At 41.5% G+C, this 20,381-nt stretch overlaps 1 protein-coding gene across 1 annotated transcript in view; it reads left to right on the top strand.

The window, feature by feature from the left end:
• Positions 1–20,381, top strand: part of adam12a (ADAM metallopeptidase domain 12a) — a gene marked incomplete at both ends in the record, with an annotated part of 87,108 nt that overhangs the window by 56,919 nt on the left and 9,808 nt on the right. Inside the window, 10 exons of the mRNA XM_083904303.1 lie at positions 558–706; positions 10,263–10,440; positions 14,264–14,353; positions 14,732–14,927; positions 15,028–15,136; positions 16,457–16,655; positions 17,211–17,288; positions 18,289–18,397; positions 18,615–18,750; positions 19,013–19,127. Of these exons, the coding sequence (XP_083760429.1) occupies positions 558–706; positions 10,263–10,440; positions 14,264–14,353; positions 14,732–14,927; positions 15,028–15,136; positions 16,457–16,655; positions 17,211–17,288; positions 18,289–18,397; positions 18,615–18,750; positions 19,013–19,127 (1,359 nt within the window). The remainder of the gene's footprint in view (positions 1–557; positions 707–10,262; positions 10,441–14,263; positions 14,354–14,731; positions 14,928–15,027; positions 15,137–16,456; positions 16,656–17,210; positions 17,289–18,288; positions 18,398–18,614; positions 18,751–19,012; positions 19,128–20,381) is intronic.

Raw genomic sequence — 20,381 nt, 5'->3', positions numbered from 1 at the left:
TGTGTGATCTTTGTGATGCCCTCTGAGAGTCTTTTTTGATCTCTTTGTTCGCTTTGCTCACTCCTCGATTTGGGAGGTTTTTGAGGATGAAGCCACACATCTGGCTCCGGGAAAGTTTGCAGAACAAGCTAAATGTGACAGCCTGCATTCTGCGCTTTCATTCCTCATTTCAGTGGCACACCGTGGAGCTGTGGAAACGCTCTGATAAGCACAGATCCAGCAGCATTGTTTGTAATCTTGGCAATATGCAATTACAATCGCTTGTTTTGAGTAATGTTTCTGCATTGGGTCCAGTGGGGAACAATAAGTTGGCTTGCATAAAACATTTTGTCATTTTCCTCAGAGTATGTAATCTGAAATGTCTGTTTTTAATTAACTATTGTTTGCATGCAACCGAACTGCAAACGGAACAAATTTAGTTATGGGACATTGCTTATTGCATCATTTCTAGGTTAGAAATATACTTGAAAATCAGTGTCATCAATTTAAAGTGTTTCATAGTAATTATTAAATGACATGGCAAGTTTAATTTCTGCATGTGTGATCCTTTTTTTTAGGACCATTCTGACAACCCTCTGGGTGCCGCAGTTACACTGGCCCATGAGCTCGGACACAACTTTGGAATGAACCACGACACGCCAGAAAGGGGGTGTGGCTGCAGGGTGACAGTGGATCGAGGTGGCTGCATTATGACTCCCTCCACTGGGTGAGTCACAGTGTCTTTCTTGGCACACATTGCCGACTCTTTACTCCTCCACTGCAATATCCACTTATTCAGGAGTTTTATTTCAGCCCTCATCAGTCACAGGGTGACGTCTTGCTCCAAAAACCGGTGCGAGCTGCATCATGATGTCAAGCCATCGTTAACTTTTATAATGTATTTTCTATCAGTCAAGAAGCAAAATGAGCCTTGGGCGAGCTTGGCTGTTGGGTTTATGTAAGACTCAACAGCTGTGCTGAGGCCCTAAGGTAATAATATGACTCATTCTGAAAAGGACTCCAGTGGCGCAGTGACGGTGCATATCCAGAACAGCAGAAATGCACTTATGAATACTGACACAAGGTAGATGATCTGTGAGACAGAGTAAAGAACACGATGCAGACAGTTTGTACACAGCGCATTTGGAATGGGGAAAAAGATTGAATTCCATCCATCTTCTACTAATTTATCCTCCACATGAGGGTCGCAGGGGGTGCTGTGCCAATCTCAGCTGATATAGGGCGATAGGCGGGGGACACCCTGGACAGTTGGCTAGTCCATCACAGGGACACATATAGAGACAAACAACTATCCACTCTCACACCTATGGTCAATGTAGAGTGTCCAGTTTAACTAATCCCCATATTGCACGTTGAATTCCGATAATCATCATAATTTTTGGACAATTTTAAAAATAATTTTCTTCCCCCAGAACAGTGATATTTCCTACTAGACTAATGAACAGAAACAGCAAACAGTAGCAGTTGACAATTTACCTCTACCTACAGTCAGATATAAAAAATAAATAAACAATAATAATAATAATCCTATGAAATTAGATAAATCTGACATGTGGTGTGCATTGATTTTGGAAATATGATTTCTGGGTTATTGTGTATTGTTTAATGTGAGTTTAAAGTGGACAAGAAAATGGTTAAATCGCCAAAAAGCTTGGCGTGAGACGATTTAAAAAAAAAGTTTATGACTCATGACATTTACTTTACTGACAATATATTTCAAGGCAACTCACAAATCATTTTCACACAAATACTTTGCACTCTGTAGTAGGCATGGGACAATTTGCGATTGTTCTGAGCAAGATGTTTGCGATTAACAACACTATTGTGATGACTGATAAAAATGTGTTTTAATATAATGTTTTTAGATTCTTAAACAGAGCGAGACATCGCACATAGGATACATATTTTTTTGTGTGAAAATGATGAATATATGAGTAATACGTGATGAGGGACGATGCAGCTCCCCACAGACACATAGATCACAAACGCTGTATGCTGATGAGTTAGACTGGATTTTTCAAGAAGTCACTCACATGAAATATTGATGTTTTTCTTCATTCATGATTAACAGGATAATAGAAACTCACCGAGAACAACTTACTGTAAGTGCTTTTAGAATATTGTATATTGTCCCATCACTATTAGAAGCTTCAAGCAGTTTATCAAGTGTGAGGTGCGGCCGTTGAATAATCGCTAGACATTGGATTGTAACGTCTGCCATGTTAAAGTTGACCAAGCGGAGTGAAAAGTATCTTCTGGGTGGAAACACTGGGTTTCATTTCCAGCCAAAGTCTAGTGGTGTGTGAAAGCCACAGACTGGTGGTTATGCTGGAAACATCCCTCTGTATTTGGTTTGGACCAGGTTCATGAAACACAGGGTCACACTATTCTTAATTATAGACTTAAAACAACACAGTAACATTAAGATTTGTAATTTAGCACTGACTGAGGGCATCCCTGGTCAAGGACACTGTCCAAAAATGGCAACACAATGAAAACATAGAAGAAGTAGAAATAAAAGGGATTTCTTTCTCTCTCCTCGACTCTGTCGCTCTCCTGCTGTTGCCCTTTCTTCCATATTCACAAGCATTTTGAGTGATGCTATTCTTTGACATACGTACATGCAATTTTAATGTTGAAAAATCTATCTGCCGCTCCTGTTAAATAGTTAAATATATCTGAAAACCCTCCATTATACGTTTTTCTATGTTGGTAATAACATATCACCTTTCCTTCAGAACATCAGAGTGTGAAGCTGCACGTCACAGTGTTTTTTTTTGTGCCAAAGCCAAACATATGTTGGTTGCAATTTGCACAGATAAAGGGTTTTTCCACTGTTGCTGACAAAAGGAAGACCTTGTCTTATCTTTGGTTTCAAAAATAAACCCCTCTTCACCTCGTTAATGCTGCTGTACTATTTAAATCCAGGATTAAGAAAGCAATTCATTGAAATAAGGATGTTTAGGAACTATATTCCCTGTTTCTGTTTCAACACTTAGTTCAATACCATATCCATAGGTCCAGCCCACAAAGCTCCATGCTTTAAAATCCTTGGACACACACAGGCACTGCTGCAATCCCCTGGATGCTTTTCATCACTGACAGTTACTGTTTTTTTTTTTTTTGCTTCACAGCATTGATTGCCATGTTTTTCCAAAAAAGCAGAGTTCTTTGCAAGGCCCAATGTGATTGTGCATAAAGGCTCTTAAACTTGAATGCATTAGTACAAATATCCCACTGATGATCAGCACCTGCAGTTCCTATCTGAAAAATGCTGGCACAACTTGCCTGCACTCAGCCAGAGACAAGTACCTGGTTTGTTTTTTTTGTGTGTTTTTTTTTGGGGGGGGGGGCTATTTTCGCTGACGCTTCCCTTTCATCAAATAGAATACAAGCAGTTCTTCATTGTCACTGCTTTATGTACCGACCCGTCAAAGTCGTGCGGGCTTGCTGTAGCTCCAGAAACAGAGCAGAGGAGATAATGAGATCCAGTGCATTGTTATTTCACTGGGCTTGCAGGGGGTTGGGGGTTACGGGTAGGTGGCGGCGGTGGAGGGGAGGGCAATAAAAGCGTTGGCTGTCCCAGTGCCAGCCGCACATCTGCACAGAGCACTGCTTATTTCCTGCTCACACTGGTCACAGCCAATTGTTGCGTCGTCCCCCCCCACCCCCCGTCATCATTCATCGCTCTACCCCATTATGTCTAAATGAGAACATGTTGGCATGTCTCATCCTCTGAGATTACATCTCCCTATAAAACACACACGTACAGTGACTGACTCACCGCTGGCTACTCCACGCACACAGGAACAAATAATGTGCGCAACCACATGAACTCCACAGGGCATCTTCACTTCCATCGTTACCTGTCTTTAGGGTCGATTGTCTTACTCGTTTGCTATTATTCTGACGGTCTTTTATGAACAAAGTTTGGCTGTTAACTATGTGAACCCGGAAACAAATCAGGTGCCTGGTTTATGATACTCAAAAGAAAATGGGCTTAACATGAGTGTGAAAGCCCTATAAATGATTCAACAGACTTGAACAATGGAGCTGGTGCCCAGGTGGATGCAGACAATGATGTCATTTCTGTCCTCAATTCACACCAAAAAGTGGTGGAAATGTAGCATAATTTACACAGCGTATGGCTTAGTGAACTACTTTGCATAACAGAGCTATTACATAAATGTATATATACATATTTTCAAGTTCTATGATGGATAATATGTTGATTATTTGTGCCACATGTCACAAAGACTGATTAATTAATTGATTACAACAGATTCCAGGAACGCTTTATTCAACCAGGGTTGATTTACTCATAGGTCAGGTCCTAAGTGACGACTGGAGCACATTTTCACAGATACTGATGTATTGTGTCATAAAATAATCAGGAATCACAGAGAGTGAAAACCAGAATCCAAGACATGCCATGGAAACATGACCCCATGCCCTGCTGAAGAACAGGAACTCTCTAGTAGGCCTTGTTAGATTGGGTCCACAGGGAAATCAATGTAAAAATGCTCTTCAGTATCTAAAACATAGGACAGACAGGCAGGCACCGAAGGCCATAACAGATCATATCACCTAATGTCATTGCCCAGATCCCAGTCCTTATGTGCACAAAGAAAGCTGTAAAAATTCATATTCAATAAGTGTTGTGAGGCAAGAATGAATTAGTTGCCATAGTCACAGTTGTCAGGTTTAATTTAGCTTTTATGGAGATTCATGCCAGAAGATTGAGGTCCACTCCAAAACATCATAAAACCATGATGAAAAAAATTAAGATTTTGCACATTTGGTGTTGTGTATTTTGAAAATGTTCTCATCATGACGGAAACTTATTTGGCAGAATGTGTCACTGGGGCGGCCAGCGGATCTGATTTAAAGCCCGATCAGGGTTTTATGTCAGAAAAGATGTCATTGGCTTTGTTGGATACGCTGGGTGGGTTTCTCCTGAAGCAAGGAGCTCTGCCCAACTAAATATGGGCTGAAGGGAGTTGTGTATTTAAATCTCATTATTTGCTTCTTATTGCTGATGAAATTGGTCTGATTTGCTGGATTTGTTATACATAAACACGCATTGGCGATATTATCTGTCTATAAATGCAAGGAATGTGTGTAATGTTCATCACATAACTGTGCAACAGGTCGCTTGACAGGCTTCACACTTGGCAGGTGATTTTACTCAGGGCACCAGTGTGTGCAGTGCCGACTCTGACAACGTTTGAATAAGATGTGGCTAAATTTATTTTACATTCATGGCAACATTTCAACTCGGAAGAAACCATGTAACATAACATGACATCTGTCAAGCAGCAGAATATAGTTGAAGTCCAAACAACTGCAGATTTGATGTGGATTATTCCATGTCGAGGGGATGTTTGACTGACTTTTTTTTGTGGAGAGGATGTTGCGATGTAATGAGGGGAAACCATGATTTTTTTTTTTTTTTTTTTTTCTGGCGCTAACAAGTTGCTTTTTGTGTTTAAACCGAGCCACATTTATAAACAGGAAATGATTATCATTACCCTCATTACTACATTTCTGCCAAAAGTGCCACAAGCAGTAAAAGCATTGTGATGCACATCTGTAGACGTGTTACTAAATAACACAATTGTGGCTTGTGCTCAAACTTTCAGAAACGTACAATAGCTGCTGACGAGGCTGTGGTGTTTGACAAGCAGCAGACCAAAGGATAGTAGAGACATGAAGGGAAGTATGTTGTTGCTGTTGTGAACAGTCAGACATTCCACTTCCAGGGTTCTTTCTTTTTATTCTTTAACTCGTAGAAGAAGTAGTTCTGTGAGATGTTTGAAAAACGTCAGCTCTGTGGTCCTATGGTTTCTTATCACCAGACCTTCCACTGAACCAGGTGAGCCTTGCTTGGCCGTTTGTCTGCTAATGAGTCGCAGTGATGGCTTTGTACAGTCTACAGGAACCAACTGTCAAACACTGACCGTGAGTAAGAGACGAACAGCAGAAGTCAGTATAGAGAAGAACTGGAACACTGACCTGGTATTAACATCTGTCCTCAGGGATCCCATTGCACAAGGCCAGCCGTAAAGGTCCAGTGTGTAACATACAGTTACACACTGGAAAAAAAAATGTTCATAATCGATTAATTAGTCCATTATTTTCTCGATTAATGGAGTAATTGTTTGGTCCATAAAATGTCTTCTCAAATGCCAAGAAAGGATGATGTCTCAAATGTCTTGTTTCATCCAAAAACCAAAAAACTATTCAGTTTTAATGATTTGAGTTATACAGAGCAAAGAAACCTGAAAATATTCACATTTAAGAAGCTGAAAATGTTTGAAAACTTGTTTTAATTCCTTAAAAAACACGAATGGATTTATCGATTGTGAAAAATAGTTGACGATTAATTTAGTAATCAATTAATAATCGATTCACTGAGTAAAAAATAAATAAAAATAGAAACATTTTGATATTCATTGCCTTAAAATAAGCCTTTTATATGTGCTTTAGGCAAAGGTTTTGCTTTACAGAGGCGACCTTCTAGTGCAGGCATGTTTCTACGGCAGCCTGAATGGACAAACTACTCCAACCACTACAAAACTGCAGATCCCTTGGGAAGGGAGGGGTCACATTGGACCTTAAAGTCGGACCGTTTACACCTGGCATTAAAGTGCATCCTGGATGCATCTCCTGTGACCACATGTGATTAAAATCTGACATCCATACACTTCAAATTCACACTGATGTAATGACCGGTTGCAAGAACAAAATTAGGTTTTTGACGATGACAACCAGTGTTAATATTGTGGCAGCTGCTGCAAATAAACGAATGTACGGTATAAGCACGTGGAGGAAAAATATGAAACTGCAGTAAGTCAGATGACGTCAGCTGATGAGGTGGTCTCTAATCCATCCTGAGGATGGATTGCATTCATGCATGTTTAGGAAAGTGGTCACATGCATCCCCAAACCACTTCCAAATGTGGTTTCTTTGATCAGATCTGAGGACACATGAATGGGATGAAATGGGAGTGTTCTGAACTCCTCTGAGCAGGATCTGCCAGTGAATGGATGACTGGGAGGATGTTGATCCCACGTCTGCGATGCGGTCTTTGGGATCAGACAGAGGTGAACTCGTCTCATCCTTTGTACAAGTAGAACAAGATGAGAAGAACCCTGAAGGTCACAGGGTCATGATAGGTCTTTTCTTTTGAGGTGGGGGGGGGGGGGCCCATGCAGACTCCCTTGGGATGAGTGGTTGTCTTGAGTGTTTAGATTGCTGTGAGCCCCAGATGTGCACACTATGACTGGCCCTGGAACTGCTTTCCAAGCCCAGGGGAATGCAGCTGTGAAATGCCATCGACTGTAATTCATCGATGCCTCTGACTTTTCACAGTCATTATTCCTGCTCTCACCCCCACACACTGTTGCAGGGTAGGCCAATTATTTCTGTATTGCCTCTCATAAAGAACAGCTGGATCCCGAGCTGCTCATGTATCTAACTCTAAAAAACCCAACAAAAACAAGAATGTGAATGTTTGTCATGTAGTGCATGTGCTGGCAACTGAAGAGCAGGGCTAAGAGAATGGATGCTGCAAAAGGAGTGGGTGCAACTTGAGCAAGCAATTTTGGCTCAGGATTTGGGGGAAAAGGGGACAGGAAGAAGAACGGTGGTCAAGGAAGTGGCCTGACGCTTGGAACTGCAGCCTTGACAGCTGTTCATCACAGCATGATCCCCTGAGGTGCACAGACAGGAATTACTACGACATTCCTTACAGCTCTTTCCTCTTCAGTACAAATCCACTCTGATATTTAGCTTTAATCCAGAGTGCCTGTAGATCTGTGTCAAGGTATCACACTTTCACCTGACACAACCTCAGGTTAGTGCTGACGTTAGTGAGCAGCGGGGCTGTGGGTCAACAGCAGGAGTTGATGTAAACTGCCCGCACACGTGACAGAAATCAGAAAGCCGAGCCGGGAATGAGGTCATGTCAAAAACACTCACAGGGTGTCGTGACACATACTCATACTCATACTCGATGTGAAACCCAATCAGGGAGAAAAACACCACTTGTTGTTAACAGTGAGCGGCATAAAAATGCCTCCTTCTGTGAAAGGGGGAAAAAAAAAAACGCCCAAGACGAAATGTATCATGAGTTCAAGGTAGAGCCTCGGAGATGAAAACAAAGTGGAACTACGCCCCATTTAACCTCACGTTGCACTCTTTAAAACACTCTGATTGAGTCACATTAATCAGCTTGCAAAGGTACAGTGCCAATGTGTCTTGGTTTGTTTCAGGATTGTCTGTTAAACTCCAAAATGTCCCAGTTTTTAATCGCAATCCAATGTACAGCTTTATCCTCTTCTGCCACGCCTCTAAATACCGAAACAACTAAGAAAACACAAAGCACGACATTTATGTTCCCACACTGGTTTGTCTGTCAGTGTGTCACTCGATCGACAGGTCGCTCACACGGTGGAATTACTGATCAACAGTCAGACGCAAATTTCCATGGTTCATGAAAGAGGTCTTTGGCTGATGCGGACCATTAGAAATCATTGTATAATGCCATTGTTTTTGGCCGATATATGATTATTCTTTGCTCTATCGCTGACAAAATATGACAAATGATATACAAACAGTTATTAAGCAACACAGTCAACAATTGATCTGCCTTTTTAATCTGTATTTTGTGCCTATAAAAATAAAGTTGAAACTAAATTATAAATAGATAATACAAGAAATAAAAAAGAAATGAACTAGATTTTATTTTTCCGAGAACCAAAATGCATAAACGTACAAAAATTAGTAATAACTGGCCTATTCTAATTATTAAAAGATGGTCAAAATCAGCCCAGACTAGGTAGACAGATTACTTGGTCTAGCTCGTGTATGCGAATAAAACACATGTAAGCATCCCAGAATTGGGGAGTGAAAATATGGTCACACTATATCAAGGACCTTGTGTTGCTCGTTGAAGCCACAGCAGCTCAGGCTGAATAAAACCGACTCTAAAGCACAACAAGTGAAACATGCTTTATAAAAGATGCATTGATCTCGGCCAGTGCTGCAACAATCATGACATGTTTGCTGTCCTTTGAACACTGTCATTTTCGAGAGCAGAAGCACTTTGCAAACTAACTAGCCAATTTCCACTGCTGTCATTTTGGAAAAATACATTATGCACTGAATATATGGAGTGTGTTTGATTTACTATGTTGACAGTTTGCTTATCTGGACTTCCCTTCTCCTGACAACCATCTGTTGTGGGTGGGTTGCGGCTGCTGTTGCTGGCTGCATGCTCAGTTTATTTATTATCTTGACTACAGCAGAGTTAGTGCTCTCACTGCTGTGACAGGGGGCCAAAAAAATAAAAACCTCTCTGACCCATGCTAAGGAAAGAAAATGAGCCTTTTGAGCCCACGGGGCCAAACGGGCAAGTGGGTGGCAGAGGTATTGGAGCTGTAAAGACACAATTGATGGTGCACTTCACAGCATGCATTTTGAAAAGTCAAGTGCTTTTCACAGAGCCAAGTGAAAGAAAACATTTGGGATTATACAGTAAGTTGCCCTGGATCTCCCACTTAATGTCTCCCACGTGCTCTCATCTCATCTCAGCGCAGATACAGTGTAAGTGTGAATATTACATACTGATTCACCCATTCTGGCCTGCATGTGCCGAATGTTCCTGGTGTGGGTGGATGTATTAAAAACCTCATATGGTGTTTTTTTTTTTTTGTTTTCTTTTTTCATGAAGAGACACATGGGGAGCAAAATACGAGCCGCGCATATCCATGTACACTTCACACACACATGCACACGTTGTCAACCGAGGCACTACATTATCACAGAAAAGCTCAATAAAGCCACATGAGGTATGTAACAAAGCTTTTGGCAGACAGAACCCTGGGCTGTGTGCGTTCCCCCCTTCCAGCAGACCACCCTCTCTGTCTGCTCCAAAAACAATATTAAAAACACACAACCCCCTGTTTCTGCCAAATTTATGGGTGTTGCAAGTCTTGCAAAGGAAGCACTTTTTGGTATGAGATTTTATGATTCACTGTCTCATAAAATATGTCTTATCAGATCTCCCTCTCCCTGAGGAGGGAGAACGCCAGTAGGTGCCCTGTGCGTCTCACATGCTGATTGAGTTTTGGAGGGTGTATTGAACTCGAGTGGTTAATTGATTTTGTGATAAGCAGCAATTAGCTCTGATTGCATCACACTGAAGAGGGGAACGCATTTGTTGTCCTAAATCCCAAACTGACTCTGTCGCTCGCAGGTATCCGTTCCCGACGGTGTTCAGCAGCTGCAGCAAGAAGGACCTCACGGCCAGTTTTGACAAAGGCGTGGGGATGTGTCTGTTCAACATGCCCGAGGTCAAAGTGCTCTATGGTGGCCAGAAATGTGGCAATGGCTACGTGGAGGAGGGAGAGGAGTGCGACTGTGGCGAACTGGAGGTGAGGGTGATATAACTCACGGTAAACACTCTTTGTTTTCATCTCAGACATCCCATAAGTCTTGAGCGTTCTTGTTTTACTGTATGTCACTTCTGCCAGAAAGGAAATCTCTCCTATACAGTAAGTACTAGCCATGAATCATTTTTAATTACATCTACCACATTTGAGAAATGATCCAAGCAGAAGCAGTGGTGTGGGACTCTGTAACTTGCCTGACACAAACTAACACTTCCCAAAGCAAAAACAAATAGAGCACAGCAGTGACTGCCAACGACTGCGGCTCCATCGATAATTCGCTTCACTGAAATCTCAGAAATCCTTGTAAAAAAAAAAAAAAAACATTTTAAGCCTGGAACCAAACCAGCCAGCAACACAGTGAAAGGTGACAATTAAACATCTGATTCTGAGCCAAAAGAAAAGCAAAGGTGCTAAAAAAAAGTGTACATGATTATTCCAAGAGTAAATGCTCTCTTCTTCTTGAATTTAAGCTTGTTGGTAATAGGTTTGCGTCGTGGAAAAAAGCCATCATGACCCAGTTCACAATTTAAATTATGATAGGCGAAAGGTTTTGAATAATATAATATATAAAAGTCTCTGGCTATTTATACTTTATCTGTGATTTCTGCTTGTTGTTGAAAGCATAAACACATAAATCTGACTTGAAAGGGTGGGAAAAACATTACATTGGCAACATTATTTGGAGACCCCAAAATAAATCTCCTGCAACCTGGGAATGACTTTTTGTACTGCATGTGGTAAATGCAACATAAAGCTGAACAATCTCATTGTAGCACACATGAGCCAATATGATGATTCCACTACTCAATGATGTTGTTACAACTAAGGACTGTTAGTGGCGTAGTATTTTCCCTTTTGACATCACAAACAAAACATGTTTCCCTTAAAATATACTTGATTTCACATGGTCTTATGGATTCTTACAGAAGCATATACACTCTCAGTAATGAGGGTTCCAAAATGGTCCTTCTACAAGGGCTGAGGTTCTACCTGGAACCATTTGCTTCTAGAAGAAAGGGTTTTTCAAGGGTTCTTGGTAACACTAATGGTTCCTTTAAGAACCATTTTGATCCAGAGAACCCTTTAAAAACCCTTTCCTGAATAACAGGTTTTAAAAGAGTTATTGGTGGAACCTTTATAGAAAGATTCTACCTGGAGCCAAAAAAGGTTCTCCTATGAGGACAAGCCGAAGAACCTTATATGGGTCTACTTAGTACTTTTATTTCTAAAAGTGTACCATTTTGTCATTGATGGCGAGTCTAAATGGTTGCACGATTATGGTTGATAATCAGACTCTCTATACATAAATTGAATGTGTGTTTTTTTGATGTGATTTTACTTTTTGCTCTCTAGTTACACAAACACAGGCTTCAGAAAATAAACATCCAGATAAGCATGTGAATTTATTCCTTCTCTGCTCTGATGGAAGTGTTTGGGAGGAGGAGGAGGAGGAGGAGGAGGAGGACTGTATGATCGTGGTACAACTCACTGAGTGGAAACATCACTGACAGCTTCACCCCATCAACTTATGAATTATTTAAAAGAATTTGCATTGGCATGCACATACGTAATGATGGCACATGTTGCCAACAGCTCCGACTGCGGGACGATAGAACAGATAATGGTGACGGCGATCGACAGAGACGTGAACCAAACCATGAAATATGAAGGAGCCATCTATTATGACTTGGAAGGACAGTTTGAATTATATAATGGCCGACATGACATGAGTGAGCTTCTTTGTCTCTTTTTTTTCTTTCATCATTTTGTTTACACCTTCATGCCCAGCCATTCTTTGTTTCTCTTTTCTGTGAGCTGTTCAGGCTCCAGCCAGGGTCAGACTGAAAGTGGCCTTGTCCTTCAAAACAAAGAACAAAGTCCCACAGGCCTGACCCAGCAGCGATAATAATGCTCTCCACAGAGCTGAGCAGCAACAGGCAAAATGAACAACACCTCTCGCCACCATTAAAAGCCTCATTAAGGGAGGAAAAAAAAAGTCTGGGTTCTAGTCCTCACAATCACAAACTACTTCTATTCAGCGTGACTCATCTGCGTCCTTTGGCCCAAGAGTCCATGAGAAAGGCCCTAATGGTTTTCAGGCTGAAAAAGGGTCTGGAAGGCCCTACATGACGTCTTACTTCACTCAGCCGCACAGTGAGCTCAGACTTTAATGGCAAGAGGGAAAGAGAGCTGACCCTCGGGTGCACACAGCCTACTCTCTGTGAGCTCACACGCTGAGCCCTGAGTGCCTGCTTCCACCTGTATCAGAACACAGAGAATTGCAGAGACTGGTGCAGGGCATGGCTCATGATAAAAGCCGGCATGAAGAAAATATTTCTTTTTTAGAATGATTCAATATCTTAGAAAAAAAAAAAAAAACATGATACACCTCTCACATTTAATATTAAACGTGTTTCATGGTCTTGATTTTTCTTTGAGATAGTTTATAGAGATAGTTGAGAGAGATTTGGCCACAGCTCAAAAGAAAGAGGTGTGAATGGCTGATCTCATGGTTATAGCACTAATACTTTAAACAGATATTAAAATCAGACAACTTGGCTACGCAGCAATGCAAATAAACTTGTATTAACAATATTTTTTTTTTTACAATCCCACTGTTGTGGGTGCTTATAAAGAAAGAAATTACATTTTATGTTGAGATTTATCCTCAGGTTGGGCTTGGTTTGATGGATGGATGGATGACTTGAGCAGACTTTTATGAGGAAAACAATAACTGAACAATGGAAATTTAATATTTAACAATTGACATAGTCTCTCAGTTACAAAATGAAAGTTTTCAGGCCTTGAGTCTGGAAATTTTTAGCATTTAGCAGATGCTTTTATCCAAAGCGACTCACAAAAGAGGAATAAGCTACATAGAAGTAGTCTTGGAAAGAACTCCACTAGATAGGAACAGTGGACTGATAGAGGGTGGTAAGAGTGCAGAGGTGGATCCAAGTGCAGAAGGAGATTTGCAGGGGAGGGGGAGGGGAAGTGCTCGGACAGAAGATGCTATTGGAGGAGCTGGGAAATTCACCTATGGGATAGTAAAAGCTGTCACACTGGTGTCCACTCGTATGTGCTTATTGTTCTAAATGGTAACATCATTTTAAAAATAACATCAGGGTCTGTTGTAGAGGATCTATACCAAGCGACTGAGATCATTAACTCCTCAGGATAATGTTTACTGACGATAAAAATAAAGTGAGAAGAAGGCTAATTTTCCTTTAAAATCATTGGAGGAGGCTTTGCTTTTCAGACTGATAGACTTATTTGCATCTATGTTTATGACACTACAACATGTATGGGATCTGTATCTGCCTACCTATACCTGCACAGAGGTTAAGTAATCCACTGTGAAGGAGAAGTGCACAAACCTGCTAGTCATTTTCCAAACTTTATATCCAAAAACAGATATAAATAGTTGGTTTTAACATCACATAGTGCTTGGCATGGTGGCGTGACTTTTGCATTACTTTTAAAAGCCAACTCCTCTAGGTTACACAACATTTAAAATCGTTTGCTCTTTACTTTTCTCCCGGTTTTTCAATTTCCTTTACCACCAGGTCACGGCTACAGAGGTCTGAATGAAGTCGTTGGTCCTGTCAGATGGAAACGTTATTTTTTAGAGAAGTAGAAAATGCACTTTTCTCTTCCCTGCCAAGGTTTTCCCACCTGCTGCTGAACGCAGTCCTGCTAGTTTGCAATCTAACAAAGTCTTAGCGCTGACTCTGAGGTGAAATATGATCCATTTTATTTTGAGTTCAATTTTAACGTACTTTCTCATTTCCTTTCCCATCTGTAGGAATGTATGAATCCCTGCTGCAACGCTACTACGTGCACTCTAAAGGGGGATGCTGTCTGTGCACACGGACAATGCTGCCAGGACTGTCAGGTAAAAAATAAAAAACATCAAATACTAGCCAGTCATGACAGTTGATTCAAAAGCATCTTGGCATTAAGATATTTTGTCTCATTACCCTGAGTCTTAAATCAACACCACTAATAAAATTTAGAGGATAGATCTCCAGTTCTCTTCTCAGCTCCCTGCAAGTTTTATTTGAGTTTTATGTTTGAGTTAGGAGTTTTCCAACCATGGTGTCTTTGCAGTCTCTTGTTCATAGCCTATCATAAAATTTAAGGGGATTTCTCACAAAGTTGTCATTGCTGTGGACTAATGTAATCAGCTGCAGGCTTGGGTGCCTGCTTTGCTTATATTGTTGCAACACCAGTGTGTCTATAAGCTTCCTTCATGTCGCTTTTAACGTTGCAGCTGAAGCCGGCGGGCACGCCATGCCGTGACTCTAGTAACTCATGTGACCTGCCAGAGTTCTGCAATGGCACCAGCCCTCACTGTCCCGCCAATGTCTACCTGCATGACGGCCACGCCTGCCACGGCGTGGACGGCTACTGTTACAACGGCATCTGCCAGACCCACGAGCAGCAGTGTATCACACTGTGGGGACAAGGTACACTTGGAGGGCTCCATTGCTCGCTCACACAATGAGTACACATGTTTCATTGTGATCGCCCATTTTTCCAAATAAATGGTATTATTGTGTGTGATAGGAGCCAAGCCAGCTCCAGGAATCTGCTTTGAAAAGGTCAACTCAGCTGGTGACCCTTATGGCAACTGTGGCAAGGACTCCAAAGGCTCCTTTGGCAAATGTGAAGCACGGTAAGACCTGATGTCTGCAATTGTATGTCAGCAATGGAGAGAAGAGAATATTGCGACAAGAATTTGGCTTTATGAGCACAAGTGAACCCATTTAGTGACATCTTTGCTCACCCCGTCCTTCCCTGAGTATTTCTGGGAACTATGGTAGACATCACATTCCTCCTTCTTCATCTGCATAATGACCATCCGGTTTCAAAATGCGAAATGCACGCTGTTATGATATGATAGGATTTTTATTTTTAGTCAGGAAAAAAGTGGGGGGCAAGGGAGGGAGAAAAAAACCCTCGGACGACATGCCTTTTCAAGAGCGAAATTTGAACGCAAAGGTGAAGAAAGCAGATGACGGAGATACCAAGACAGCACATAACAGCAATAATCACAGGAAGGTGCACACAAACTGCACCTAGTTGTCTACAGTGAATAACCAGACAGATCGACGGAGTACATTGGTGATGACGCCATGTGAGCGCAGGTTGTGGGACAGATGGTGCCAGTCTCCCACAGTCAGGGATAATGAACAACTCCAGGGCAAGAAGGTCTTATGTCCAGATTAAATGCAACATGCAGGGTCAGTGTGGCGCTCCCCCCAAGCTCCGAAACACACCCTATGGCTTGTTTATCCATTCGGGCTATTGCGCTTCCGTAACACAAAGCCCAAGTTGTCTTAAGAACATGGAAAAGGCTACTAAAACCTAACCATTTTTATTTTAGACTGACTGTATACAAACATACCAATAAGTGCTATATTCATTTTCTGCCAGTAAACCCTCCTAAGCGTTACACACTGGACCTTTAAATCACACATTTTTTATTGCAAGAGACTCGTATTAATATACTATATATGATTGACCCTCGTCCTGAAACATTCAGCTGATTCAGCGATTAGTTGTTTAAGTAATTAAAAGAGCAAAACTGCCAAATTGGCAGCGACCTCTAAAATGTGAGAAGTTGCTGGACTACTTTGCTTTTTTACTATTTTAAACTGCTCTCTTTTCTGACTGTACAATACACAATGTTATTTACTGTGCAAGATTGAGCTATGGCAACATGTGGTCATAAACTAAGGATTAAAGAAAATCCCATTAAATTATCCAAATTATAATTGATTAGTCAGTCCTAGTCTCTTTGTTTAATGCAGCAAGTTACATAGTCTGTGGTCTGAAAACAACACAAACACGCAGCCTCTTCTGTCACCTCCCTAATTGTATAGAAATAGTGAAAGTAAAAATAATCTCATATATATGCATTTGGTAGAAACACCGGAACATGTTATTCAATTATCACATTGTTCGTCTCCCGTGTTGTTTGTTCTGTTTGCAGAGATGCTAAATGTGGCAAAATCCAGTGTCAAGGAGGAGCTAACCGCCCGGTAATTGGCACCAACGCGGTTTCCATAGAAACAAACATTCCCCTGAAGGACGGGGGAAGGATACTGTGCCGAGGTACACACGTGTACTTGGGCGATGACATGCCCGACCCTGGCCTGGTGCTGACGGGCACCAAGTGTGGAGAGGAAATGGTGAGAACAGACGCCTGAGATGGTTTTTATCACCGTTATTTAACTTTAAGGTGGACCTAAAGAGATACTACTAGTTTAACTTGGAGAAATAGGATATAATATGACCCCTTTAATATATCTCTCCTATCATGGCTGACTTGCGTGGTGGTAGCTGTACCACAGCTGCTACTACCATCTGAAGAAGTCATGACTAAGATGTTGTAGTGGTTCTTCGGGGTGTGTCCTGTTGTCATTTCAGGCTTGAACTGATCTACGATTATAGTCTATTTGGCATCATCCGTTGCTCATTAATTTAAACATTGTCACTTCACCGATACAAAAACTCCATTTAGTCTAATTTACTGTCTTGTTAAGTCTTGACACAGCCTGAATATATCCAGAACTCTTTACGGCACTATATAATAACAGGTTTTTAAAAAATATGCTTACACCTGAAGAGGTCTTTTAGTGGTAAATTAAAAAACGCTACAAGTTGGATCTGCTCGCACTTTATCTTAAAATATTTCAAAATTATACTGTAATATTCTTGTGCTCAAATGCGTTTATCTCTCTTAGATGTGTCTCAATCGCCAGTGCAGGAACGTCAGTGTTTTCGGTGTGCACGACTGTTCAGCCAAGTGCAGCGGACGCGGGGTGAGTACTAGGACACCTTTCAATTTCTGGCAGCATGAAAGACGAATGTAATGTGTGTCCATCTCAAACAAACCCTCACCAGGTTTAGCTGTCTACTTAAAATGCCCGACCTCCCTTCATACACAAGATCTGTTGAGCTGTGACATGTTATACTGACAGCAGGGAGACATGCATGCACTGCCTCGCAATCAATCAATGTTGAAAGGTTCAATCAATTAGTTATAATGGCTTTATTTATGTTCGGCCTTAAGTGCCATTCATCATCCACTCAAGCCGTTGTCCTTGTCCCACAAACTTGTGTTGAAATATGAGGGCCATGCTTTGTTTGGCTAAATCCTGGGAGCAGTGACACACAGTTTGACTTTGAGCCGGGGAGCGTGGTTATTGAACTTATGCGAAACATCTATGGGTGGTCCTATTAAAAATGAAATGTGTATTTTTTAGCATTAGGTCCCACAGGTTCTGCGACTGGTGAAGTTTTTCCCTTCATCAAAGCTACAGAGGAAACCCTTTTTACTGCCTCTTGAAATGAAACATCTCCAGTTGTTATACATTCATGTGAGCAGAGTTCCAATTAAGACATTTCTGTTAAGCTCCAAGGACAGTTTTACTCGGGGAAATAAAAAGATGTTGCTCCTCGAGGAGTCCAGGCACCAACACATGCACAGATTAGATCAAGATGTTGCCTTGGAATGAGGCCCTCACCTGCTCTGTATTATCCTGCTGGGGAGTCCTGCAATCTGCTCCATGAGTATTTGTTGTCCGTGGGGTCTGTGAGCTGAATTGACACAGAAGGAAAAACATTTCTAGTTTTATTGAAAGTGTATCAATTTTGTTTGATCGCATTTATCAAGCAAATATTCAAAAATATTCTCAGGGTGAAGATTCTGAATTTGGTCTACTGGATGTCAGTGGCTCAAATTCAGACATGTAAGACCTTGTTTGTAGTGTGAAAAAGCGAATGATCCAACAGTTATTTGTCTTTTTTAATATATTACAGGTGTGCAACAACAACAAAAACTGTCACTGTGAGGCTCACTGGGCGCCTCCATTTTGTGACAAGACAGGTTTTGGAGGCAGTGTGGACAGTGGTCCTGTCAGATTAACAGGTAACTCGGCAATACAACACAAAACATGTCAAACGGATGATCCATGACAGCTCAGGTCATAGTTCGAGAACGGGACGCTGGAGCATTTCAAATGAAATCGTGTTTTAAGGACGAAAATATTTTTAAAGAGTCTTAAGAATCTACAGCAATTGCAGAGCAGAAAGCAAAACTGACATACTGACAGACAAAGTCTTATTTCTGTGTATATTTTAAACAGGCAGTGGGATCCTGACGGTGGGCATCCTGGTGGCTCTCCTCACAGTCCTGGGTGCTGCTCTGATCATCTGCATTAAGAGAAAGAATCTCCTGGGCCTGCTCCTCACCACTAAAAAGAACCCAATCGAGAAGCTGAGGTAATTTCTTTTCCAGAACTTGACAAATAAACAGGGTTTTTTTGTTGTATCCCAAAAAACCTTTTAAACGCAGCCATGTTTGAAACTGCTGAATATCCATCACGGTTGCTGCTGAGTTGGAACATTTTTCAACCGGTCACAGTTTGAAGTCAATTACTGTAGATAATTTATTTTCATTTTATAATTTGGAATACATTAGCTTTGTAACTAATGTGATACAGTGTGTAATTAGCATTATTCTAATGTGTTATTGCTATTCCAGATCAGTAAGTGCAGCTGTCAGCGGACCATCCACTCCTTACCAGCCTCCATCAGTGAGAACGACTTCTGTGTCTGGACCAGCTCCGCCTCCGCCACACAGAGCCGCCATCTTTAAGGTCAGTGGAGCGCACAGAGCGCATCACAAACTCAACGACACAACTACATTGCAGACAGACAAGACTTCACTGCAACGTGTACAAACACAGGAATATCAGTGCTGTATTCTTCCTGAAAGCCGCAGCTGTTTCCACGCCACAAATCATTCTCCGCAGGATTGACGTGTTGTTTTCACACAAGTGGCAGCTCATTCAAATCCAATTAAATCATCCCCCTCCATATAGACACGTTGAGGAGGTAGTGATAATGAAGTGTGTGGTGAACAGTGTGTTTGTGACACTTGAATATATTTCTTGTCATTAACAGCTGTGCATTAAGGGAAATTGTTAAGTCTGCGTCTTTGCCCATATAAGCAATGTCAATGGTGGCCGCTTACTTGAGCTATAAAATCATCTTGTCACTGATAATTGCAAGACGGAGCAAGGATTTCTGCTGTAATGACTGGTGTGCCTACATCGCTGTGGGCCTTAACTACTGCATTACTGCCCTGACATGCTTTATAATGGGAAGTGACCTGTGATCGATGGAGTTGGGGGATGCTGAAATGAGACCAAAATTGACATTTGTGTTGCAAGGGTGGGTGGCAAGCTGTTGTACATTACCATGAGATTGGTGTTTTCGGTTATAGTTGCATGTGGTTTTCATTTGGGGTCAACGGTAAGAAGAGGAAGGGATGTGAGGCTGCTTGATGTAAGCATGGCGCAAGTGAGGTCATTTTCCAGTTGAGTGCTGCGTAAGGACTGCATGTGTTCATGGCTGTTCTGTGATATATTGTGCAAGTTTTGAGCTGTGTAATTCTCAGCAGGTCTGAATACGAGGCGGACTCATATTATGGCTCAGTTTTTATGTCTGATCTGGTCAGTATAGCAGTGTTAAGATCTCAGATGAATCCTTTAAAGGGGTCATGTTATACACTATTTCTCCAAGTTAACCTAGTTCCCTGGTGTCCTAATGAACATGTCTGTGACATGCTTTGGTCAAAACACCATAAGGATGAAGCACCACAGCAGCTCAATCACCCTGCCAAAACAGCCCTGTTTAGGTCCACCTTAAAAAAAAGTCAAACGAAACTTAAGGGACAGGTAATGACATCAGCCACAGAGGCTACTAACAGCAGTTAGCATTTGGAAAAGTGATAATTTGAAGGCTCTTGCAGGCACATTGCTGTCATATATAACATGTATCCACTGGACAGATAAATCCCCTGAGGCTGGAAGTTTGTGTAGAACTCTGTGCTGCACTGTGAAGCCAAG

This window comes from Microchirus variegatus, assembly GCF_963457635.1.
Source record: "Microchirus variegatus genome assembly, chromosome: 17".
Taxonomy (NCBI): domain Eukaryota; kingdom Metazoa; phylum Chordata; class Actinopteri; order Pleuronectiformes; family Soleidae; genus Microchirus; species Microchirus variegatus.
This window is presented reverse-complemented; position numbering and strand designations above follow the sequence as displayed.